Raw genomic sequence first — 19,978 nt, forward strand, 5'->3', positions numbered from 1 at the left:
GGTTTACGGTGTTTGTGCTGGTTTACGTTGTGAACCGTAACAACTGAGCTGCTGCCTGCTGCTGCTGGAGGAATTTAAGCAGGAAAGCACAGGATGTCCCGCCTTTACTTCAATCCTATTGGCCGCGGCCACCAATAGAGAGATGCGATTGGTCCGAAGGGGTGTCACTCATAAACGCTCCAGGTTAGCTTTCCTGGTTTGACAGCTGTGGCTGGACGCTGAGGTCAAGGGGAAACAAGCATGGCTGCGTTGTTTAGAGGCTCTCGCAGTTTATTGCTTAGGTGGAATAAACATGTCGACCTCGTTTTCGGTAACGTATTCACTTATTTTGCCAGTGTTCTTCTGTCGTCGCCCCTTTTTTTCAATGTGAAAACGCAACGGTAACACCACGTACACTAGCTCGTAAGCTAGCTGGTTAGCCTCCTGAAGATAGTCTTGAATTAACTTATTTTCCACGTTGGAGTTGTACAGTGGGGACAAAGAGTGGACACGGTGTGGACACAGAGTGGACACGGTGTGGAAGCAGTATGGACACAGTGTCCTTGAGCCTCCTGCGGGGGGTTATTGAGTCGTGGAGTAGGTTGGGAACAATGCACCTAATATGCGTGAGGAACATGAAGCAATGTTGGTATTAGGTCATTAGAATGTGACCTACCTTTGTTAGATTGTTAGTGTTGTACTTGTGTTTGATGACATGTCATTATTATTATTGCGCTACATTAAATTATGGGTTATATTACTACCACAGCAACTTGATCCACTCCTACCTGCCACTTACTGATAACCTTTTAAAATAGCATCACTCAATGAATCACACTGAAACCATATGCAATGAGAGGAGTTATAGGCCCTATTTCTTCCTTGTATAAACATCCCTTCTAATTATCCAGATACAGAGATCCAATCACGGGTTTTGCATGTCCACGTTGCATTAATATGTGTCCTGTTTATCTATGAATGGGCCTGTTGTGGTGTCCATGTTGTGATATGATCTAATTGTGCAGCCCATCCTCCCTTCTAGCGATCCTATAACAAAACACATTTACATTTTGCATAAATGTTTGACCTCATTATCTAGGTATGTTGGTGTGAATGCCCCTGTAGTCTCTCTGAACTGTGGGTCTCTGTGAAGAAGTTTGAAATTAGTTTTAAATCTCCCTTTCTCCTCTCGCCTCTCAGCGTCGACTCGATCAATGGCCTCTAAAACACCAGTGGGGTTTATTGGTTTGGGGAACATGGGCAGTCCCATGGCCACGAACCTGCTGAAGAATGGTTATCCTGTTATTGCCACTGATGTTTTCCCCGAGTCGTGTCAGGAGCTGCAGGACCTTGGCGGTCAGGTGAGACTCAATCGTCAATCGAGAGTATTACTTGGTCACATTTGTAGTCTTAGTGTCTTCATTTAAGACCATTTAATCTTATCTTTCCTTAACCAAGAGGAATAATCTCTTCAAGCACCACAGATGGTATGATTATAAATCTGAAAAGTAATGATTTTTGCTGTTCAGGTGGTGGATTCCCCAGCGGACGTAGCGGAGAAAGCAGATCGCATCATCACGATGTTGCCCTCCAGTCCCAACGTCGTCGAAGTCTACACAGGCCCCAACGGCATCCTCAAGTAAGATCACTGAGCTCGTCCTAATCCCTGGAAATGATATCCATGCAACCTTTCATCATGGGTGGGGTTTGGCATTTTATATGCCAACTTGCCAATATGCCAAACTTCCAGTTTGCAGTTATGAATTAAAAAAATATGTGTAATGGAAACGCAAACAAACAAACCCAAGCAAGTCAAGCAAAGGTGCACATCTGAAAAAAGGTAGCGGTGCAGCAGCCGCCGCGGCGCGTGTTTACATGATCCCTGTCGGCCCTCAAGCTTTTGGTTGTCGCGCCAGTCCCATCCAGTCCAGTCTGGCCCACTCCGTTCCAGATTTGAGAATACAGTTGCTTTTTAATCTCCGTAAAGCTACCAGATTGTGGAAAGCCCTCTCCAGGTTTGCTTTTGATCTTCATATCGCGGTTGAACTTTGTGTAAAAACCCTCTTACCTCATACCCTCTCCAGGAAGGTGAAGAAGGGAACCCTGCTCATCGACTCCTCCACCATCGACCCAGCTGTCGCGAAAGAAATGGCCCTCGCCGCAGAGAAGACGGGCGCCGTGTTCATGGACGCGCCGGTGTCAGGAGGTAACATCGCTTTGATTTGAGGGTGTCTGTCATGCACACTGGCACGGGTCAGGCGCTACACAAACGGAATAAGAGCTGTGCAGAATCTGACTCGCCCGATTGGTTTGTTCATTTGCAAATGGCAGACAGAATGTTCGGCCTGTGACCCCTCGGCCCTGCTTTTGACCTCGCCTTGTGCACTTTTGTGTATCTAAACTAGAGGCTGATTGAAGTTAGTGCTTGGACATGGATTGTAATTACTGAGCGGTCCAGCCAGTCGGTGCCCTCTCCAGGTTTTATTGCCGCTTTTGACCGGGGGTCTTAAAGGCAAGGTTAAGGTTTTAAGTCCTCATTATGTTGGCGCTGTCTGCCCGTGACGGCTTCTTGACACAGCACAGGATCACCAGTCATCCTTAATGGGCTGAGCCGCGACGGAGAATCTGGTGTCAGAGCTTTTTCATGTTGATGGAGCCGTAATGGCGGGTATCCCGTGTCACTGCCTTTCATGTTAGATAAAGAGCCATAAAGAGGAGAGAAGCGGCCCTCACATGGAGTGCAGGAGAGGAGAGGAGGGAGATAAGACATGAAGGAGACACATCGCTGTAAAACTGTCTGTCTCACTCCGTCCCTCTGCCGAGACTAACTCAGAGGTTCTGCCGCACACACACACGCACGCACGTATGCACACACACAAATGATTTGAAATCAGATCCGCAGTAAAGATTTGCTCCGTCCTTCTCTCTGATCATAGTCTGTGTGCTTTCTGTTGCACAATGTTTGATTCCTGAACAATTCACACTGTAGCTCTCTCTCACATACAAACACAGACACACACTGGCATGTTTACCGGCTGGCGTCTGCGGAACAGACGGGCTTAGGACTCTGATCTCACTGGCTGCAGCCTGTTACTCTCCCTTAACACACACACTGTTTACATACTATAGACAGAGCAGTTTGTGTGTGTGTGCAGTCCTGTGTGAAGGTTCTTCCTCTCCTGGCTCTTAGCTAAGCCTCTTTTACTAGCCAGAGATGACCAATGATTTACCCGCTACCTCTACAGACACTGTTATGACACACACACACACACACACACACACACGCACACTAACACACCTGCCCACGCAGTATCACCTCAAAACACCTATAGGCCTCCACTCACACACACGCCATCACATCTGAGCAACCGGGTGGTGGCCTGGGGTCATGCAAATGGCGACCTCACAAGAAAAACGGCAACGACCCGAACTCTGCCTCCCTTCCCGAGCCCCCATCATCCCACAGTGGGACATGAAGTCACATGCTGTGTTCCAACCAGGAGATGGCACTCTACCCAAATAGGGCACCAGTTGTGTGTGTGTGTGTGTGTGTGTGTGTGTGTGTGTGTGTGTGTGTGTGTGTGTGTGTGTGTGTGTGTGTGTGTGTGTGTGTGTGTGTGTGTGTGTGTGTGTGTGTGTGTGTGTGTGTGTGTGTGTGTCCAATGATGAGACAATAATTTCGCAATTTTATGACATTATTGGATACTAAAGTTTAACATGAGTTGAACTGAAGTGAGATTTGGGATCTTCCAATGAAAGTGTGTTTAGGTCACTGAGGATCACAACACACACTCTGCACACAGCTGAGCCCCAAGTGCTTGGTGTTGTTGAATGTTTACAGGAGGTATGAAGAAGACGAGCCTGCATGATTAAGTAGATGTCATAGTAAACGTCTTTGTTATCCAAATTTGATACAAACGCACACATCAGACTCTGATGCGTGTCTGTCATTTGTCATGTCAGCTTCATGCTTTCTTTGCGTTATTAAACGCAGCCAGTGCCACATAAACACATTTTAAAACGCCACAATTGAAGTTTAGGTTTTGTTCGGGTAGACGCAATTGAAATTCATGAGCTGAAATCTGTATGAAGCCTTTACACACACGTTTGTGTTTGTATGTCGTTGTGCGTCAATGGAGGTTTGGCAATCGGCCTCTGGCTCGGAATTAAAAACAATCAAAAAAAGCTCTTTCAGCGCCATCTCCCTCTCTCTCTGTTCCCGCCAGCCGCCAGCTTCCTTCCCTTGCGCCCTGCATGTCCCAGACGTGTCCTAACGTCCTCACACACACTTGTAATCTCCGTTCACTTTCCTGCATAAATGCAGCTGCACACAAACTTGCGCCACTGTCTGGTGTCAATAAAAGTGTCCTCATGCAAACTCGACCCACAACAAAACAAGCTCTGACGTCACGGGCCCGGGGTGTTGGCATGGCGATGGCAAAAATAGGAGGCCTGGCTAACGAGCGGCGGGGTCGTTAGCAGTAATTACCCAGAATGCCTGCGTCTGTGTCTGTGTGCCCGTGGTGGGCCGCCGCAGCGCTAACGGACGGTGGCTTTAAAAAGGCCCTAAAAACCTTTTCATTGTGTTTTTTCCCAGCGCTGGGAATGTCGACTATCCGCGGGAATGAAAGCGAGGAGTCGCCGAGCTGCTGTGGGACCACGGGCGCTTTGGCTAATGTTGTTTGTTTGCGAGGTTCCATAATGCCTCTAACTACCTATTTAGCCCCGGCTCTCCACATCGCTCTAATCATATCCGCGCCACATCAACCGGAGCCTGAGTGTTGCAGTATGTCATTTGCCGACAGTTTGAGCGTCATCCTGCAGCCTGTGCGAGCTTGTCGGAGCCAAGTTTGGCACCCGGTCGCTTCGTCAGTCATCGCCGCCGGTCTCGCCCCGCTGACTGACGGAGGCTCTGTCTCCCTCCGGCCCAGTGGACCTGAGAGTGATTCCATAAAAGACACACTGTGACACTTATGATTGTTTTCTAATTGGCACCAAAAAAATGCTGACTCATTCGCTGTAACAGAAATTAAATCACTTTTCAGGTTATTTCTTTCTTCACACACATACAAGAAACGTACGAGCCTCAGCAAAGTATTGACCCCACATTCCTTGCATTCATACTGACATACATGATCCTCCTTAATAGCTATTTTCTGTAGTATACTTACCAACGTCTGAGCGCTTCAGCTGTGGTGAGAAACGCTTCGTCCCATCTCTGAAGGTAGCAGCACCTCATCTGCATGTTTACTTTAGGTCGCATTCGATTGATCTAAACCACCTCTGGCCAAACTTTATAGACCGGTCTTAACGTTGGGGCCTGCTCCCGGTGTGACTGACGAGGAGAAGGAGCAGGAGAGCATTTAGGCAAACCTAATCCAGCCTGAGGGAGGGATTAATGAGAAGATCTGGGTGCATGAAGTGGGTTAAGTGAAGGTTAGCCATCTTCTTCCTGGGCTCGGGGCAGGGGCGAGGAAACGGGGGGGGCCGCGGCAGCCTGTCATGTTGACGGCTAACCAGCGCGAGAGTCCAAAGACAAGATTAGCATAACAAGCCTCTCAGTGACGGGCGGATGGGAGGGTGTAGGCTGGTAGAGTGACCAGGGGGTAGTGAGGGTGGGGGAGGGGGAGTCTGGCCCCGTGCTCCAGATGGAGGCAGACCCACAGCAGCTGGGAACTGGCCCTCACATCCCTGCCCCTGTGTCAGCTGCTGTGTGAGCGAGCGACCGTGTCTCTGTGTGTTTATGCGAGTGTGTGGATGCGAATAGTCAGCTGGTGTATGAGTCATAGGAAAAGTCTCTGTCCATCAAATGTAGCCGGAACATCACAAAGCGTGTCACTCACCTAAAAGGGAAATTAGCATTCTGTCTGTGTGACGGACAGTTTACGCACCTCAGCTGTGTGCGTTTGTGTGTGTGCGTGTGTGTGCGTGTGTGTGTGTGCGGTACGGCCTGCTTACAAGTCTAATTGGGGATCATTATTAACTTGCGCTGTCCTCGACGAGTCTCATCGGGCCCGGAAAGGGATTGATTGTGGATCTCTCCGGCTCCCCGCGTGCGCCGTCACCTGCCATTGACCAGCCGCTCCCCTACGGAATACGCCAGTTACTGATGATGATGATGATGATAATGATGATGATGATGATGGGGACTGGCCTGGTGGTCAATGGACGGTCAACTAAATGCTTGAAGTTGTCGAAGCTTGGAGGTGATACTCAAAAGCCACACGACACATAATTGCGTCCATACTCGCGTACTGCTGTGAAGTTTGTTGTACGTTAGTCATGAAAATCCATATATGTTTGAAATACTTTGTTGGTACGGAACCTTTTTACTGTGACACGTGTGGGAGTGTGTGTGTGGGAGTGTGTGAGTCCCCGGTCTGCCTCTGTGCAGGTTCTCATGGTATATTTGTGTGCGTCAGTGAGTCTCTCATGGTCGCGCTCTTGTAAACCAGAGCCGATAAAGAGTCTGTTTTTAACATAACAGAGCTGCATTAGCGAAGTTGGCAGATTTCTGTTTTATGTGCGCTGGAGCGATTTTGGTTAGCGAGCGGCCTCGTACCGCCGTCGCTTATTTACTCGATATCCGTCACGATTTTTTTTTACTGGGGCTTGTTTGGGTTTTTAATTTGTTGGAGTAGAAGTTGTGCCTTTGGGTGTAATTATATTGGTGGACCACACGAGGCTGCGCTGTTGGCCTGTAAACATCCTGCCCCCACTGGTTCAAGGCTCTCAGTGGGAGTAGGACTCAAATCCCAGTCAGTCCAAGCTCTGCTGCTCTTTAGTATGAAAGCTCCCTGAAGAGTTTTATCATCACACAAACAGACCGGAACATCGCAGTGAGAATCAATTCAAGGTCCATTTCTTTTCCATTTTGTTTCATTTTTCATATATATGTTTGACCGATGCCATTTTAGTTTTTATTTAACTTAGTTAAGATTTAGTTTTTAAAACGAAAAGTCAGAAAACACATCCGAACTATTAAAAGTATAAAGTAAAGACATATTTTCTTTACACCCTGCCATAAAAAAAACATCAAATCACTCTTTACTAATACAGCATAACTTTTACTATGGCCCTCTTACAGTTTAAAAAAAGGATGAAAGGAAAGAAAAAGTCTTGTCCTCCATTTTGTGTCCATAAATTTTCAAGTAGACAATCGTGTCCGTCTGATGGAGGAATCTCTCAGCACCACCAGTGAGTTCAGCTCAGCACGGGGCTCTGTTGACCCTCTGTGTCATTAGTGACATTCTCCATTGATTCTGAGAGGAGGGACGGCTGGTAGATCACCTGATCAAGACCACAGACAGGCTGAGATTAAAATAAAGAAGAAGAAAAAGAAGGAAACAGATTTTTGATTATGACAGTATTTATTTTAATTCAGTGACTTTTGGAGTGAGTTGTTTTCATTTGATCCTGTCTGTGTTTATATTTGCTGTGTCGGTATTGAGCGTTTTAGTTAAAGCGATTATCATGTGAGGAAACGAGGTGATTGTCGGCGTTCTAATCACGTATTATAGATGTTGTTGTTTTTCCTTATTCTCTCTGGGAAACAAGCAGGGCTGTGGCTCGCTGTCAAATGCGTCATTCATTACCAAACCATGGGAACATCCCTTTTACGTTTGTGTGTGTCTCTGACTTTGAGTTACTCCTCCGTGTGTGTGTGTGTGTGTGTGTGTTGTTTGTTCAGCCTCATATTCACAAATGTAGTTTAATTTAAACCCGGCACCAATAAAGAGTTTACACGCGGCTCGTAACTTTGAGACGCGGCCTCAGAAGCTCCGACTGACGTCTCGTTGGCGGCCGACTCTGGATCTGCACCTGTCTCTGCTACAGACAGAAACACAAAGACACACACACACACACGTCCATGGCCCCCGCGTGCATATATTACCTACCACGCGCGCAACTGCATGCACATGTAGACGCACGTTTTCTACACATACACACTTCCCAAACCACTTCAAACAGAGCTGAAGTTTAAAAGGTTATAAGCTTGTAATGAATTGCCTGGGTTTGATTCTTTTGTGTGTAATCAAAGACGTGCTAATGAATTTAGTGCTCGCTACAAACAGGCCAAACCAAAGTTGTTCCTCTGATCTTCCTTTGCCTTCGTTTGACTAATTCCACCGTCTCGTGTTCACAGTTAAATCCGGCGACGCAGACCTGCTGTTAAACATCTCCTAATAACGTTTCATTGCCAGCTTAGCCTGAATCCTCTTATGAGAGCAGATCAGATACAGAAGCTGTGTTTGTTTGAACACGGCGGCCACACACCAACACACACGTGTACGCCGTCTTTCCATTAGAGCCGTCACCATGAATCCATTAGAACCTGCTCCTCAATTACAAATTGATTACAAAATGCATGTCATCCATTATTGGGCAATCTGGGCCCTCAGTCCAGCCTGGTAAGTGGAGATGCTTTGCCCTAAAGTTTGCTTGACAAACATGGAACAACAAAGAAGAAGAGATAGTTATTAGTTAGGATTGGCAATGTGCAGTAAGTACAGCAAGATGGATACATACTCAGTGTATATGTATATTTCTAAATATGGATTACTCTATTAAGAATCAGGTTAATTGATTATTATAGTAGTGGGCAGTGACAGCCCTGCTTTGGCTCCCCTCTGCTCTTCACCGTGCCTCTTCACACCGCCACTCATTAATAGAGCGGCTGGTTTCAGCGTGGGTGGCTTGGGAGTGAGGAGGCTGCAGACGCTCTGCCAAACTCACCGCCTGGAGCAGGAAAAGAGAAAGTAGCTGTGGGGAGAGAGAGGGAGAGAGAGAGAAAAGCTTCTCTCCCCAGGGAATTGTGTCCCCTGGGACAGTCTGAGACTCTACGGAGACACTTTTGTTTTGATTTCTAATCTACAGTTTTCTCCCTGTAACTCTTGGAAGTATGTAGTGTTTTTAATGCTCAGGCATGATCAGACTAAACTCCACCAGTGTAGGGATTACATTTATCCTTATGTATGCATGTTGTAATGTTTGTTGTCATGGATATGCTATTTTCTCTCAGTTTGTGCACCCTGTAACTTCTGTGATAGGTACGCCCCTACACACACAGACACACACAGACACACACACACACCTTGCCCACCCCCCCAAGGGGGCGTTGTGTAGTTGTGCAGTACTAACGATCCAGGACTGTCATTCCCGCTGGGATGGATGAGCCAGCAGACTCGGTGCTCAGGAAGCCTCATTAGAATTCCTCCTTAATCCGTCTCTGACAGGACCGGCCCGAGAACGGGACGTCCCCTCAAACACACACACACACACACACACACACACACACACACACACACACACACACACACACACACACACACACACACACACACACACACAATGAACTTCACACCATACATACACAATAAACACACACCAAAACCCCAAGCGCACGCACACACACACACACACACACACACTCAATGTTATGCTAATGAAGTGTTGTTCTTCTTGCACTGAGGATCCTCCATCATCGCTGTGTCACTGCTTATAGAAATCCACTACAGATCATAAGAGCTTATTATGGGTGATTAGTTAATTTGAGGGAGGGAGAGATGGGAGGAATGCTGGGAGGTATGGAGAGAGAGAGAGAGAGAGATCGTTTTCTCTTCCCTCTCTCTCTCTGTCTCTGGCCTTGCTCTCTCGCTCATTCTTTCTCTCCTTGGTGAAATGTATTGATCAGCTCGTTGACTGTGTTATCAATAATCTCCTCTTTAGCCGTGAACAGTGATCTCCACTAATGAACCAGAAGTTGTCACTGTTCTTTGGCTTGTGTGTGTGTGAGACAGAGAGAGAGACAGAGAGACAGAGAGAGCACAGCATGAGTACTTCTCAACAGGACGAGTATGAAAAGAAGTGAACTTCACATTAATTGCCCAAATGTGTGTATGATTTGTTTGCGAGGTCACACACACACTTGGGCAGTAGAATGTCAGTGGAATGGAAACACAAATCTATTATGTGTGTGACGTGTGCACCATATGTGTGTATGATCGGCGTGTGTGGTGGCCTTATGCTGAGCGTGTGTTCGCCCTGGTCCATAGGCAGCTGCCGCAGCGTGAGCTTTGGGCTTCATTATGTGGCCCTAATGACCTGCTGACAGCTCATCACACACACGCACACACACTCACTGTGGTGGCATCATCACACACTTGACAACAGCACAGCCAATTAAAGAAGGGGGAGGGGATAACGTATAAAGTAATGTACATTTATGTTTGTGGGTCAACAAATATACAGTAAGTCTCCTCTCTTCTCCTTTCCTTTCCTCTCCTATCATCTCTCCTCTCCTCTTGTCTCCACTCCTCTCCTCTGATCTTTCCTCCTCCTCTCTCCTCTCCTCTTCTCCTTTCCTCTCTTGTCTTCTCTCCTCTCTTCTCTCCACTCCTTATCTTCTCTGCTGTCTTCTCTCCTCGCCTCTCCTCTTGTCCTCTTCTCTCCTCCCCTCCTCTAATCTCTCCTTCTCTCCTCCTCTCCTCTTGTCCCCTCCCCTGCTCTCCTCCTCTGCAGTGAGCTCTGTTAATGTGATTTCAGCTGTTTTGTCCTCAGTAATTCCCTTTTAATTATTAACACCGACATTATTAGGCTTTCACTATTAAGAGGCCTTTCATTAGAGCCAGACAGCACCCTGAAGACAGATTTCATCTCTCTCCTCTCCTCTCTTTTCTCTCTTCTCGCTTTCTCTTCTCTCTCTCCCTCTTCCTTTCTTGTTTTTTTCACTTCCTCTCTTCTCCAGGACTGTAAATCTGTTGACAGCATGATCACACAAGATGCATTTAACTTTGACAGTTCCTAAAGTGTGTGTGTGTGTGTGTGTGTGTGTGTGTGTGTGTGTGTGTGTGTGTGTGTGTGTGTGTGTGTGTGTGTGTGTGTGTGTGTGTGTGTGTGTGTGTGTGTGTGTGTGTGTGTGTGTGTGTGTGTGTGTGTGTGTGTGTGTGTGTGTGTTTAATGCGTTAACGTTTGCACCAGTCAATAGAGCATTAAAGGCACCATGCCATTGCATGAGAGACTCAGGCCGGCTGGGTCCTGCCCACTCTGAAAAGGGTTTATTTCTGCATTAAGAAGCCCCCCCCCCTCCCCCTCTCCCTCTCCCCAAAAAGGGGGAGAGGGCAGGGTGTGTGTGTGGGTGGGTGTGAAGTGGCCTCCTACAACATGGCACGCTCCTTAAGCCATCAGGCATGGGGAGGGACGCCTAATTGAACATGATAAAGTGTAAAGTTAATTACCCCTCACGCCTGTCACTGATACCCCCGACAGGGGGGATGGGGGGCTAGCCCCGGGCACAGCTGTTGGTAGGTGTGTGTGTGTGTGTGTGTGTGTGTGTGTGTGTGTGTGTGTGTGTGTGTGTGTGTGTGTGTGTGTGTGTGTGTGTGTGTGTGTGTGTGTGTGTGTGTGTGTGTGTGTGTGTGTGTGTGTGTGTGTGTGTGTGTGTGTGTGTGTGTGTGTGTGTGTGTGTGTGTGTGTGTTTGAGAGTAAGAGTGAGAGGAGGGGTGACAGGACAAAAGGCAAGGGCCCCCGTGAGAGTTGAGCAGTGGATGATGGCAACAATCGGCTTTAAAAGATACCTCAGTCCCTCTGGTGCACCGATCCTTAACACGCCTGTCCCTCCACACACACACACACACACACACACAGCTGACCTTTTACACACAGTTGGTAGTGTTGAAGCAGCGGAGTAGTTGATGTATTTGTGTTCTTTTGTGTTATAAATCCATACACCTCGTTTGGATCCCCGTGTGTTTTGCTCGTGCTGTGTAATAGATGATTTCGAAGATGAATGTCGCGTTCGTGTCAGGTTCTTAATTTCACGTCCAGATACACATCATCCGGTCAGATCGGCGATCCGAGCGCCGTCGCTAGTGAGTTACGGTAAATAAATCGGTGATCGGCAGCGTCGGCGTCTTCATCCTAGAAGTAAGGTACTGCAACAGAGACTAATGATCAATGAGTGGACATCAGCACTAACGGTGTGTGTGCTTGTGCTTGTGTGCAGGCGTCGGGGCTGCCAGCTTGGCCAAGCTGACCTTCATGGTGGGTGGAGCGGAGGAGGAGTACCACGCTGCACAGGAGCTGCTCACCTGCATGGGAGCCAACGTGGTCTACTGTGGACAGGTCGGCTCGGGACAGGTGAGGACTGACAGAGGGACGCTTGTGTACTTACCTCCTGTACTGGGTTAGTTGTCAAGTTTGCTTTCACACACACACTCACCTACCTTTTTCCGATTCTGTTCAATCCCCTCCAGGCAGCGAAGATCTGTAACAACATGCTGCTGGCCATCGGCATGATCGGCACCTCAGAGACCATGAACCTCGGCATCAGGTACAGTGGAGCGTCACCTGCCGCCCTGCAGGGAGGGGCAGGGGTCACACAGGGTTGGGGTTCTCCTGTTTTTGTGGCTCAATCTTCACATATTTTAATTGTGAGTGGACACGCACACACACACGATAAGAAAGGTTACTGAGAGAGCGGTAAAGCAGCTTTGGAGGTTCTGCTCTACTCGAAAGAAAACGCCTCTAACTAACAAACTGAGCGATGTTCAACGTTCCAGATTCACTCCTGCATGTCTCCTGGATAAAGAGTATGTATTACACGCGATGCTGACTGCCAGAATGAGCTCATTTGAATACAAACGCAGTCTTTAATATTCCAGTGATATAACTTAAAGCCAGACATGTCATTTTCTATTAGTACAGATTTGATAAACGTGTGTGTGTGTGTGTGTGTCTTTGAGTGTGTGTGGGGAAGCATGAAGGGGGGGGGTCGACCCAGCCCCCGAGTTAGACCAAAGAGAGGGAGAGAGATGGATGAGTGGGTGGAGCCACAGACCGCTGATTTGCATCTGCTGATTGAGCGCTCACCGCCGCCCTGTCACGGCTCTGTCGCTGAGCCCCGCCCACATATCCCATCATCCATCACTCATCATGAGGGGGGAGCGTCCGGTTCATCTACTGTCCCTGTGTCTGCCCACCAAAACTACAATTCAACTCCCAGCGCTCCTAATCGCTCTATTTCTGTATTTATTTTGACATAACGCATCAAAACAAATAATCTGGAATTTCGAGGGCTTTTTTTTCTTTCTTTTTTTTCTTTTTCTAAATCAGTCAAATCACAACAACCACGAATTTATTATCCTCTCCCTTTCTAAATATCTCCTGTCAATAATAGCCTGCTTCCTGTGTGTGTGTGTGTGTGTGTGTGTGTGTGTGTGTGTGTGTGTGTGTGTGTGTGTGTGTGTGTGTGTGTGTGTGTGTGTGTGTGTGTGTGTGTGTGTGTGTGTGTGTGTGTGTGTGTGTGTGTGTGTGTGTGTGTGTGTCAGTGCGTGTGTGTGTCAGTGCGTGTGTGTGTTAGTGCGTGTGTGTGTTAGTGCGTGTGTGTGTTAGTGCAGCTGTGTTAGTTGCGTCCTTCTGATTTATCCGCGCCGAGACGGAGGAGGAAAATTGGCATGAGCAGTCTCACATAAATCCCCCCGCTAAGGCCCCTGAAATATGGAGGCATTAAGGCAGCAACACAGATTTACACATTGCCGCACTGTCTGTGATGTACGCACACACACGTGCACGGACACATTCGGCCGATTTGCATCCACAAACACTTGGAGCAGCACTTTTCTGCCAAACTGCGTCGGCTCCCAACGCGACATCATCCCAGCCCGACAGAGAGGAGCCTCACTAAGGAAGAGATCCTCCTGATAAAGATGGAAATTATTCTGATATCTGTGCAAAAAAACCTCTGACCCATATTCAAGGTTTTTGTGCGCATACATACGATGAGAGTGTGTGTCTTCCCGTGTTCCCCCGCTCCTCCTCCTCCTCCTCGCTCGCTCGCCCATCTCTGGGGCTTTATTAGAGGGGTTGACAAAGACTGTCATCGTTTAGAGAAAGCCCACACCCGTAAATCTCCCACGCTGCATTGCGGCCCGAGCTTCTTATGCAGAGGGGAGCGAAAGGCTTTCTCAGCTGTGAGCGCGCAGACACACACACACACACACACACACACACACTCGCACACACACACACTCACTCACGCGTGCGCACACACAATCCGACACAAAGGAGACGGAGCGCTCACAGCCAATTTACAGGAAAACGGCAATAACATTTTATCATGCTGGACTTGGGCCTGATAGAGCTGCCCTTTCTTCAAATGCACGTGTGTGTGCGTGTGTGTGTGTGTGTGTCTCCTTACCTGTACACACACACACACACACCCACACACACACACAACCAGCTCTGTTGGTGGAGCTAATTTGTTGATCTCAGATGGAAGCTTTGGCCGCCTCCAACCGAGCGTGACGTTCTCTTAGTGCGAGGAATGGCCACGCATGACAATTATAAGCACACACACACACACACACACACAGGCAGGCAGACATACTGCCAGGCGCACACACACACACACACACACCCCGTCTCTCAGTCCTCTTCCAGCTTTTCTCTCATTTGCTCGTTTGCTCAGCCTCCCTTTTTATTTTATTCCATTTTATAATCCCTCCTCTCCTCTCGCTCCTCTCCACGCCGCCGTCATGTCGGTACGCAGCCAGTCGGGGAGAAAGGGGGATGAGAGGAAAGGAGAGGATTTTAATGATGCACGTGAAGATGAAAGTAGGGGAAGGAGAAAGGAGAGAAAGAGGAGACCCAGGAAGTGATGCGAGGCGTCTCACAGCTCGCGTCCCCCCTCTCCCGCACGCTCGCATCCGCCGTGTCTCTGATGCTCTATATTCACTTTATGTGCAGAAATCCTGGTAAATCAGGTAAATAAGACGTGTCTCTTTGTGTTCCCCCCCCCTGACACAAATGTCTCCCTCCTCCTCCTCCTCTTCCTCCTCTTCCTCCTCCGTCTGTAACCAAAGCCAATTGTGAGCATATGTTGCGATGAAGATTAAAGTTGGGTGATAAATGTGCTTGTTGCCTCTTTAGATGAGATAGTAAAGGCTGGTGTGTGTGTGTGTGTGTGTGTGTGTGTGTGTGTGTGTGTGTGTGTGTGTGTGTGTGTGTGTGTGTGTGTGTGTGTGTGTGTGTGTGTGTGTGTGTGTGTGTGTGTGTGTGTGTGTGTGTGTGTGTGTGTGTGTGTGTGTGTGTGTGTGTGTGTGTGTGTGTGTGCTCGTTAGCTCTTTAATGTCATAATAAATGGGGAGCGGGTTGGGCTTCCTCTCTTGTGGCGCCGGACGGAGAGCGAATCGCAGGGAAACAGAACAAACTCCACCTGCAAACACACACACACACATAAAGGCGGCCGCTCTCGTCTGGTTTCTCTGATCTGCAGCTTCATTGCTCAGCAACACGTTTGCTTCGCCCACTCGTGTTTATCCATGTCAGTCTTGTTAAAGCGTGACATGTCCTCTTCTCCACGCAAATTACCACAGGCGATGTACAACAACACCGTGTCAGCTAATAACCACGGCCGTGTGTGTGTCAGTGTGTGTGTCAGTCAGTGGGTGTGTGTGTGTGCACGGTGGGAGCAGGAGGGGAACTTCATTGATTTATCGTTAAACAGAGGACAACAGCTCCCCGTCAGCGTCTCTGGCCGCTGTAACAAACGATCTGCGCGCTCGGACGCGCTTTATTGTAGCTCAGCCCCGTAACCTTTTCAGCTGCTGACCCAGAACGCGAGGAGGGGCTGATGGGGGGGGAGGGAGTGGGGGGGTGCGCCATGTCAAACATATGTCCCCTGGAGTCCTCAGACAGGGAGGTGTCAGCGGGGAGGACGAGGGGGGGGGGAGCAGAGGAGGAGCAGAATGCTGGGGAGAGACTGCCTTTAAAAAGTGCAATCTAACACACACAAACACACACACACGCAACGCCACTTATGCGGCATTTCCAAAACAGCCTTTTAAAAAAGGACGGAGACAAAAGAGAAGAGGAGGGAGGGAGGGAGGGAGGGAGGGAGAGAGAGAGAGAGAGAGAGAGGCGGGGGAGAGAGTGCAAATGCAATTCCCATTCTTAATTAGTTTGTAGACAGCTAATAAAAACTGTGGTAATAATGGCGGAATGAGAGCCAGGTGGAGGGAGGGAGAGAGAGAGAGAGAGAGGGGGAGGTAGGGAGGGAGGGAGGGAGGGATGGTGGGATGGTGGCATTAAGGAGCTATGATGGTTTAATAGTCATATTGAGAGCAGAGTAGAGTTACGGGCCTGTAAGTAACACTGAGCTCAAGCAGCCAAGGCTCCGTGTGGTCACAGTAACACCGGCACCACACACACACACACACACACACACACACACACACACACACTCTGCATGAAGCCGGGGCGAACACTGTACCACCACGGCAGATTCGGTCGGACCTGTGATTGTCAGAGAAGTCTCGGCATTCGGTTGTCGATTGTGTTGGGAACTTGTGGCACGTGTGAAATGGGACTCAGCCCAAAAGAATGCGGTCAAACTGGATGAAGGAAACTCTTATGACGTATTTAAAACGGTCAGTTGAGTTGAATGAACGTGCCGATAAAGGAAACACTCTGGAATCACTCTGTACGTGAGAGAAATGACCGTAATACCAGACAGAAGGCACCGGAAATGAAGATCCTCACTACGTAGCAAAGTCTGAGACAAAGTGTTTACTATTTCCTTTCCTATTTTCCCGATTGTGACCCTGTTACATGTTCACGTGACATTAAAAGATTGGTATTTATTGGCTTCGTGGCGGTGTAGCTGAAGTTTTAACACGCGTGTAAACATCCTGAGCGCGGCCTGTGATGCGGCTGCTTTGTGTCGCCGTGGAATCGAAAGCGGCGTCGAGGCCCTAAAGCAGAGACTTGTCTGCTTTCATCCTCTTGCATATGGAAGTAGGTTGCTGCAAAATGGGGCAGGGAAGTAAAAGGCGAGCGTCTGTGTGTGTGTGTGTGTGACAGCAGGGTTTATGGCTCCCCTGTGCTGCTTAACCACTTCTTCTTCTTCTCCTCCTCCTCCTCTACCACTCTCCTTTTTTCTTTTTCATGAAAGTGGGATGATGAGGGATAGATGTGCTGGTAAACATCAATACTGCATTAGCCAGCATTACCAAGCCTTCAGCCATTAACACTGAGGAATGGTCACAGCCGGCCGTAAGGTTCAACAGGGGTCACCGTCGCCACCCCGCACCCCATCTCTCTACATCTTCCTCCCTAATCGCTCCTGCTTTACCTCCGGCCGTCTGTCCCGTTCCCTCTCAGCCCGGCACATTTCTCTGCACCGCGCTGCTTCTTCCGCATAATTCTTTGTAACTTTTATGCATTAAAGGAAGCATTATGTGTCCTCGCCCCTTCTGCGATGAGTCTGTCATCCTCGGGACAACAACAACCAGGCCAATCTGAACCTTCTGGGACCTTCGCCTCATTTGTCATCTACCACTCCTGTCATTTTAGAAATCAGCTACCGCCAAAAAGACGACACAATGTCAACAGTTAAAATGTGATAGGTTTGACCGTGTCATCTCTCTTCCTCCTCCTCCTCCTCCTCCTCCTCCTCCTCTTCCCAGGCTGGGTCTGGACCCCAAGCTCCTCTCCCAGATCCTCAACATGTCCTCAGGCCGTTGCTGGTCCAGCGACACGTACAACCCCGTCCCCGGCGTCATGGAGGGCGTCCCCTCCGGCAACAACTACCAGGGCGGCTTCGGCACCACACTGATGGCCAAGGTACGACACCCTCTCACCTTCCTCTCTGTCACTCTTTCATCATCATCATCACTCTTTCTCCTGCTTTCATCCCTGTACTCTTTTCTCTCAACCCTCTCGTGTAATCTTGTTCTCAGCGTGGCCTCCCGCTCGTCTTTTCACCGTCCATCTGGGACTTATTGTCCTTCACTCGTCTTTGCTGTCAATCCTTTAACTCTTTAACTTGTTCTCTTAATACACAATGTGGGCTTTGTTTACATTGGCCTGCGTGGTTCTAACATCCACACACACACACGGGCAGGAATAAGACTCATCTCTCACAGTCCAAACCTTTAGACACACACACACACACACACACACACACACACATACACACAACACACTCTGATTCTATGGCTGCACTGCACTTTAACTAATCCGCCGGCAATTTCACAAAATGTCACGATTTCCAGGTCGTTTACGCGAACTAGGTCAACGTTGGAACATTCCGGAGATATTTGGTGTTCACTCATCATCTCTGTAGGGATTTTAATGGACCACTACGGATCCATGTTGCTATTTCTATTTTGGAAAGTTATTCACCACACAATAAAAAGCAAAGTGCATCTCTTGGAGTCCCAAACACAACTGTGTTCTGCTATAATGACTCTTTCTCTCCTTGGAAAATCAATCTTTTGGATGCTAGTTTTCCCCCACAACACCCTGCATGCTTCTGAACAACGTTACAGCTTCTTCTACGGGACTTAAATGGTCATGTAGAGGGGCTCTGTGAGGCTTTTTACTGTGTTCAGTGGATCCATAAGGTCCAGTCTCACGACCCGGTGAGAGAATGGCAAATAATTTCAAAATACTACAACTTCAGGGGTAAATTATCTTAAAATTATGAGAATCACATAATCACATAATCTAGGTCTGCTACTTGGAGCTCTCCAAAGTTGATTCATGCTGTTTTCCATCTAATTATGGCGTTTAAGTGACAAGTTTTTGCCTTCATCTAGTTCTGATGTGCATGTAAATATATTGTCTCTCCCTCTCTCTCGTTCTTTCTCTTCTTCCCTCCATCCTAGGATCTGGGTTTGGCCCAAAACACTGCCACAAACACTAAGACGCCCATCCCTCTGGGGTCCCTGGCCCACCAGATCTACCGCGTCATGTGCTCCCGCGGCTACGCTAACAAGGACTTCTCATCCGTCTTCCAATTCCTGCGCGAGGAGGAAGGACAGTGAATGGAGAGGGGGCGGGGTGGCGGGGGGGCACAGTCGACTGCGACGGTTACCCCCCCCAACACACACACACACACACACACACACACACACACACACACACACACACACACACCGCAGCCCCACACCCCTTAGCCCACTATGCTCAGGAGAGGCTAAGGCCTTGCCCTCAGGCACAGATCTACAGGCCAATTACCATACTGTATGTAGACACGTGTCCCCTCATTGCATCAGATGCCTCATACTTTCACTTCATTGGTCTCCCTCTGCATGGAAAAATGCTAAAACCGACCTTAGATCAGTATCAAGAGACACATTTGTCCCTGTGACTGGAAAGGAGAGAGGGGAAGAGATAAATGTGACAATGCAAATAATCTATGGAGGTGTTATGAGGAATTTAGCAAGTTTGTAATTTGCACGATTGTTGAGCCTAATTTTTGTCTGAGTTTGTCCGTTGGGGTGAGTTGTATGTGTCCTGGACCAGCCTCTGTCAAACGTTAAAAAAAAGGGGACAAATGCAAACTACAGTGAAAAGTGTTTTCTTCAACATCAATAAGTGGTTACCATAGAGATATACACACACACACACACACACACATACACAGCATCGGAGGACTCAAACATTTACTTGTTGTTGTTACATAAGTCAAATACTTCATACATAAACCGTTTCGCTCGTTTCTTGTTTCAAATTTCAGTCATTCCTCAAAGGTTGGGTGGTATCTTTTACCTGGAGAACACACCAGGGTTCAGGTTTGGTTCTTTGGTACCGACACATTTTACCTCTCTACTCGCTGGATTGACCAATTGTAGTCTTGAATACTGTGATACTTTGGATACACTGGGCTGTTTTGATACAAGTATACCTTTTCTCAGTTACACACATCAGTTGAACTTACCTCTACGCTGGACTATCTCTACCTTCTTATGCCACTGTAGTATTATTTTATGTATAATTTTAAGAACAAGTCCTCCCAGCTCTGAGCAAATGTACATAATGTATATTCATATTGTTGTGTAGGAGGTATCTGTCACTTTCTTTTTTCTTTTTTTGAGTCAATTTCATAATCTACAGTTTGGTTTTTTTTCTGTAAAAAGCATCCTGAGTCACACTGTGGTCTAAAATAAAAGATGTTCTCTCTGTAAGGAGTGTGTTTGCTTGTGGAAATGTTGAT

At 48.0% G+C, this 19,978-nt stretch overlaps 1 protein-coding gene across 1 annotated transcript; it reads left to right on the forward strand.

The window, feature by feature from the left end:
• Positions 1 to 176: 176 nt before the first annotated feature.
• hibadha (3-hydroxyisobutyrate dehydrogenase a) lies at positions 177 to 19,949 on the forward strand. Its single transcript, XM_076150004.1, has 8 exons — positions 177 to 310; positions 1,180 to 1,340; positions 1,509 to 1,618; positions 2,064 to 2,185; positions 11,984 to 12,117; positions 12,234 to 12,310; positions 17,445 to 17,601; positions 18,648 to 19,949. Exons 1-8 carry the CDS (start codon positions 241 to 243, stop codon positions 18,804 to 18,806), a joined length of 990 nt encoding a protein of 329 aa, XP_076006119.1. The 5' UTR covers positions 177 to 240; the 3' UTR covers positions 18,807 to 19,949.
• Positions 19,950 to 19,978: the final 29 nt, after the last annotated feature.

The sequence above is a fragment of the Genypterus blacodes genome, unplaced genomic scaffold, assembly GCF_046128005.1.
Source record: "Genypterus blacodes isolate CSIRO-AG114 ecotype Tasmania unplaced genomic scaffold, CSIRO-AGI_Gbla_v1 ptg000048l_1, whole genome shotgun sequence".
In the NCBI taxonomy this organism is placed as follows: Eukaryota; Metazoa; Chordata; class Actinopteri; order Ophidiiformes; family Ophidiidae; genus Genypterus; species Genypterus blacodes.

What these genes read in the sequence shown, in the direction of transcription:
- hibadha (XM_076150004.1), top strand. Translation starts at nt 241, where the DNA reads ATGGCTGCGTTGTTTAGAGGCTCTCGCAGTTTATTGCTTAGGTGGAAT. An exon ending in GGCCCCAACGGCATCCTCAA is followed by an intron (nt 1,619 to 2,063) that starts GTAAGATCACTG and finishes TACCCTCTCCAG; the next exon opens with GAAGGTGAAGAAGGGAACCC. An exon ending in GACAGGTCGGCTCGGGACAG is followed by an intron (nt 12,118 to 12,233) that starts GTGAGGACTGAC and finishes AATCCCCTCCAG; the next exon opens with GCAGCGAAGATCTGTAACAA.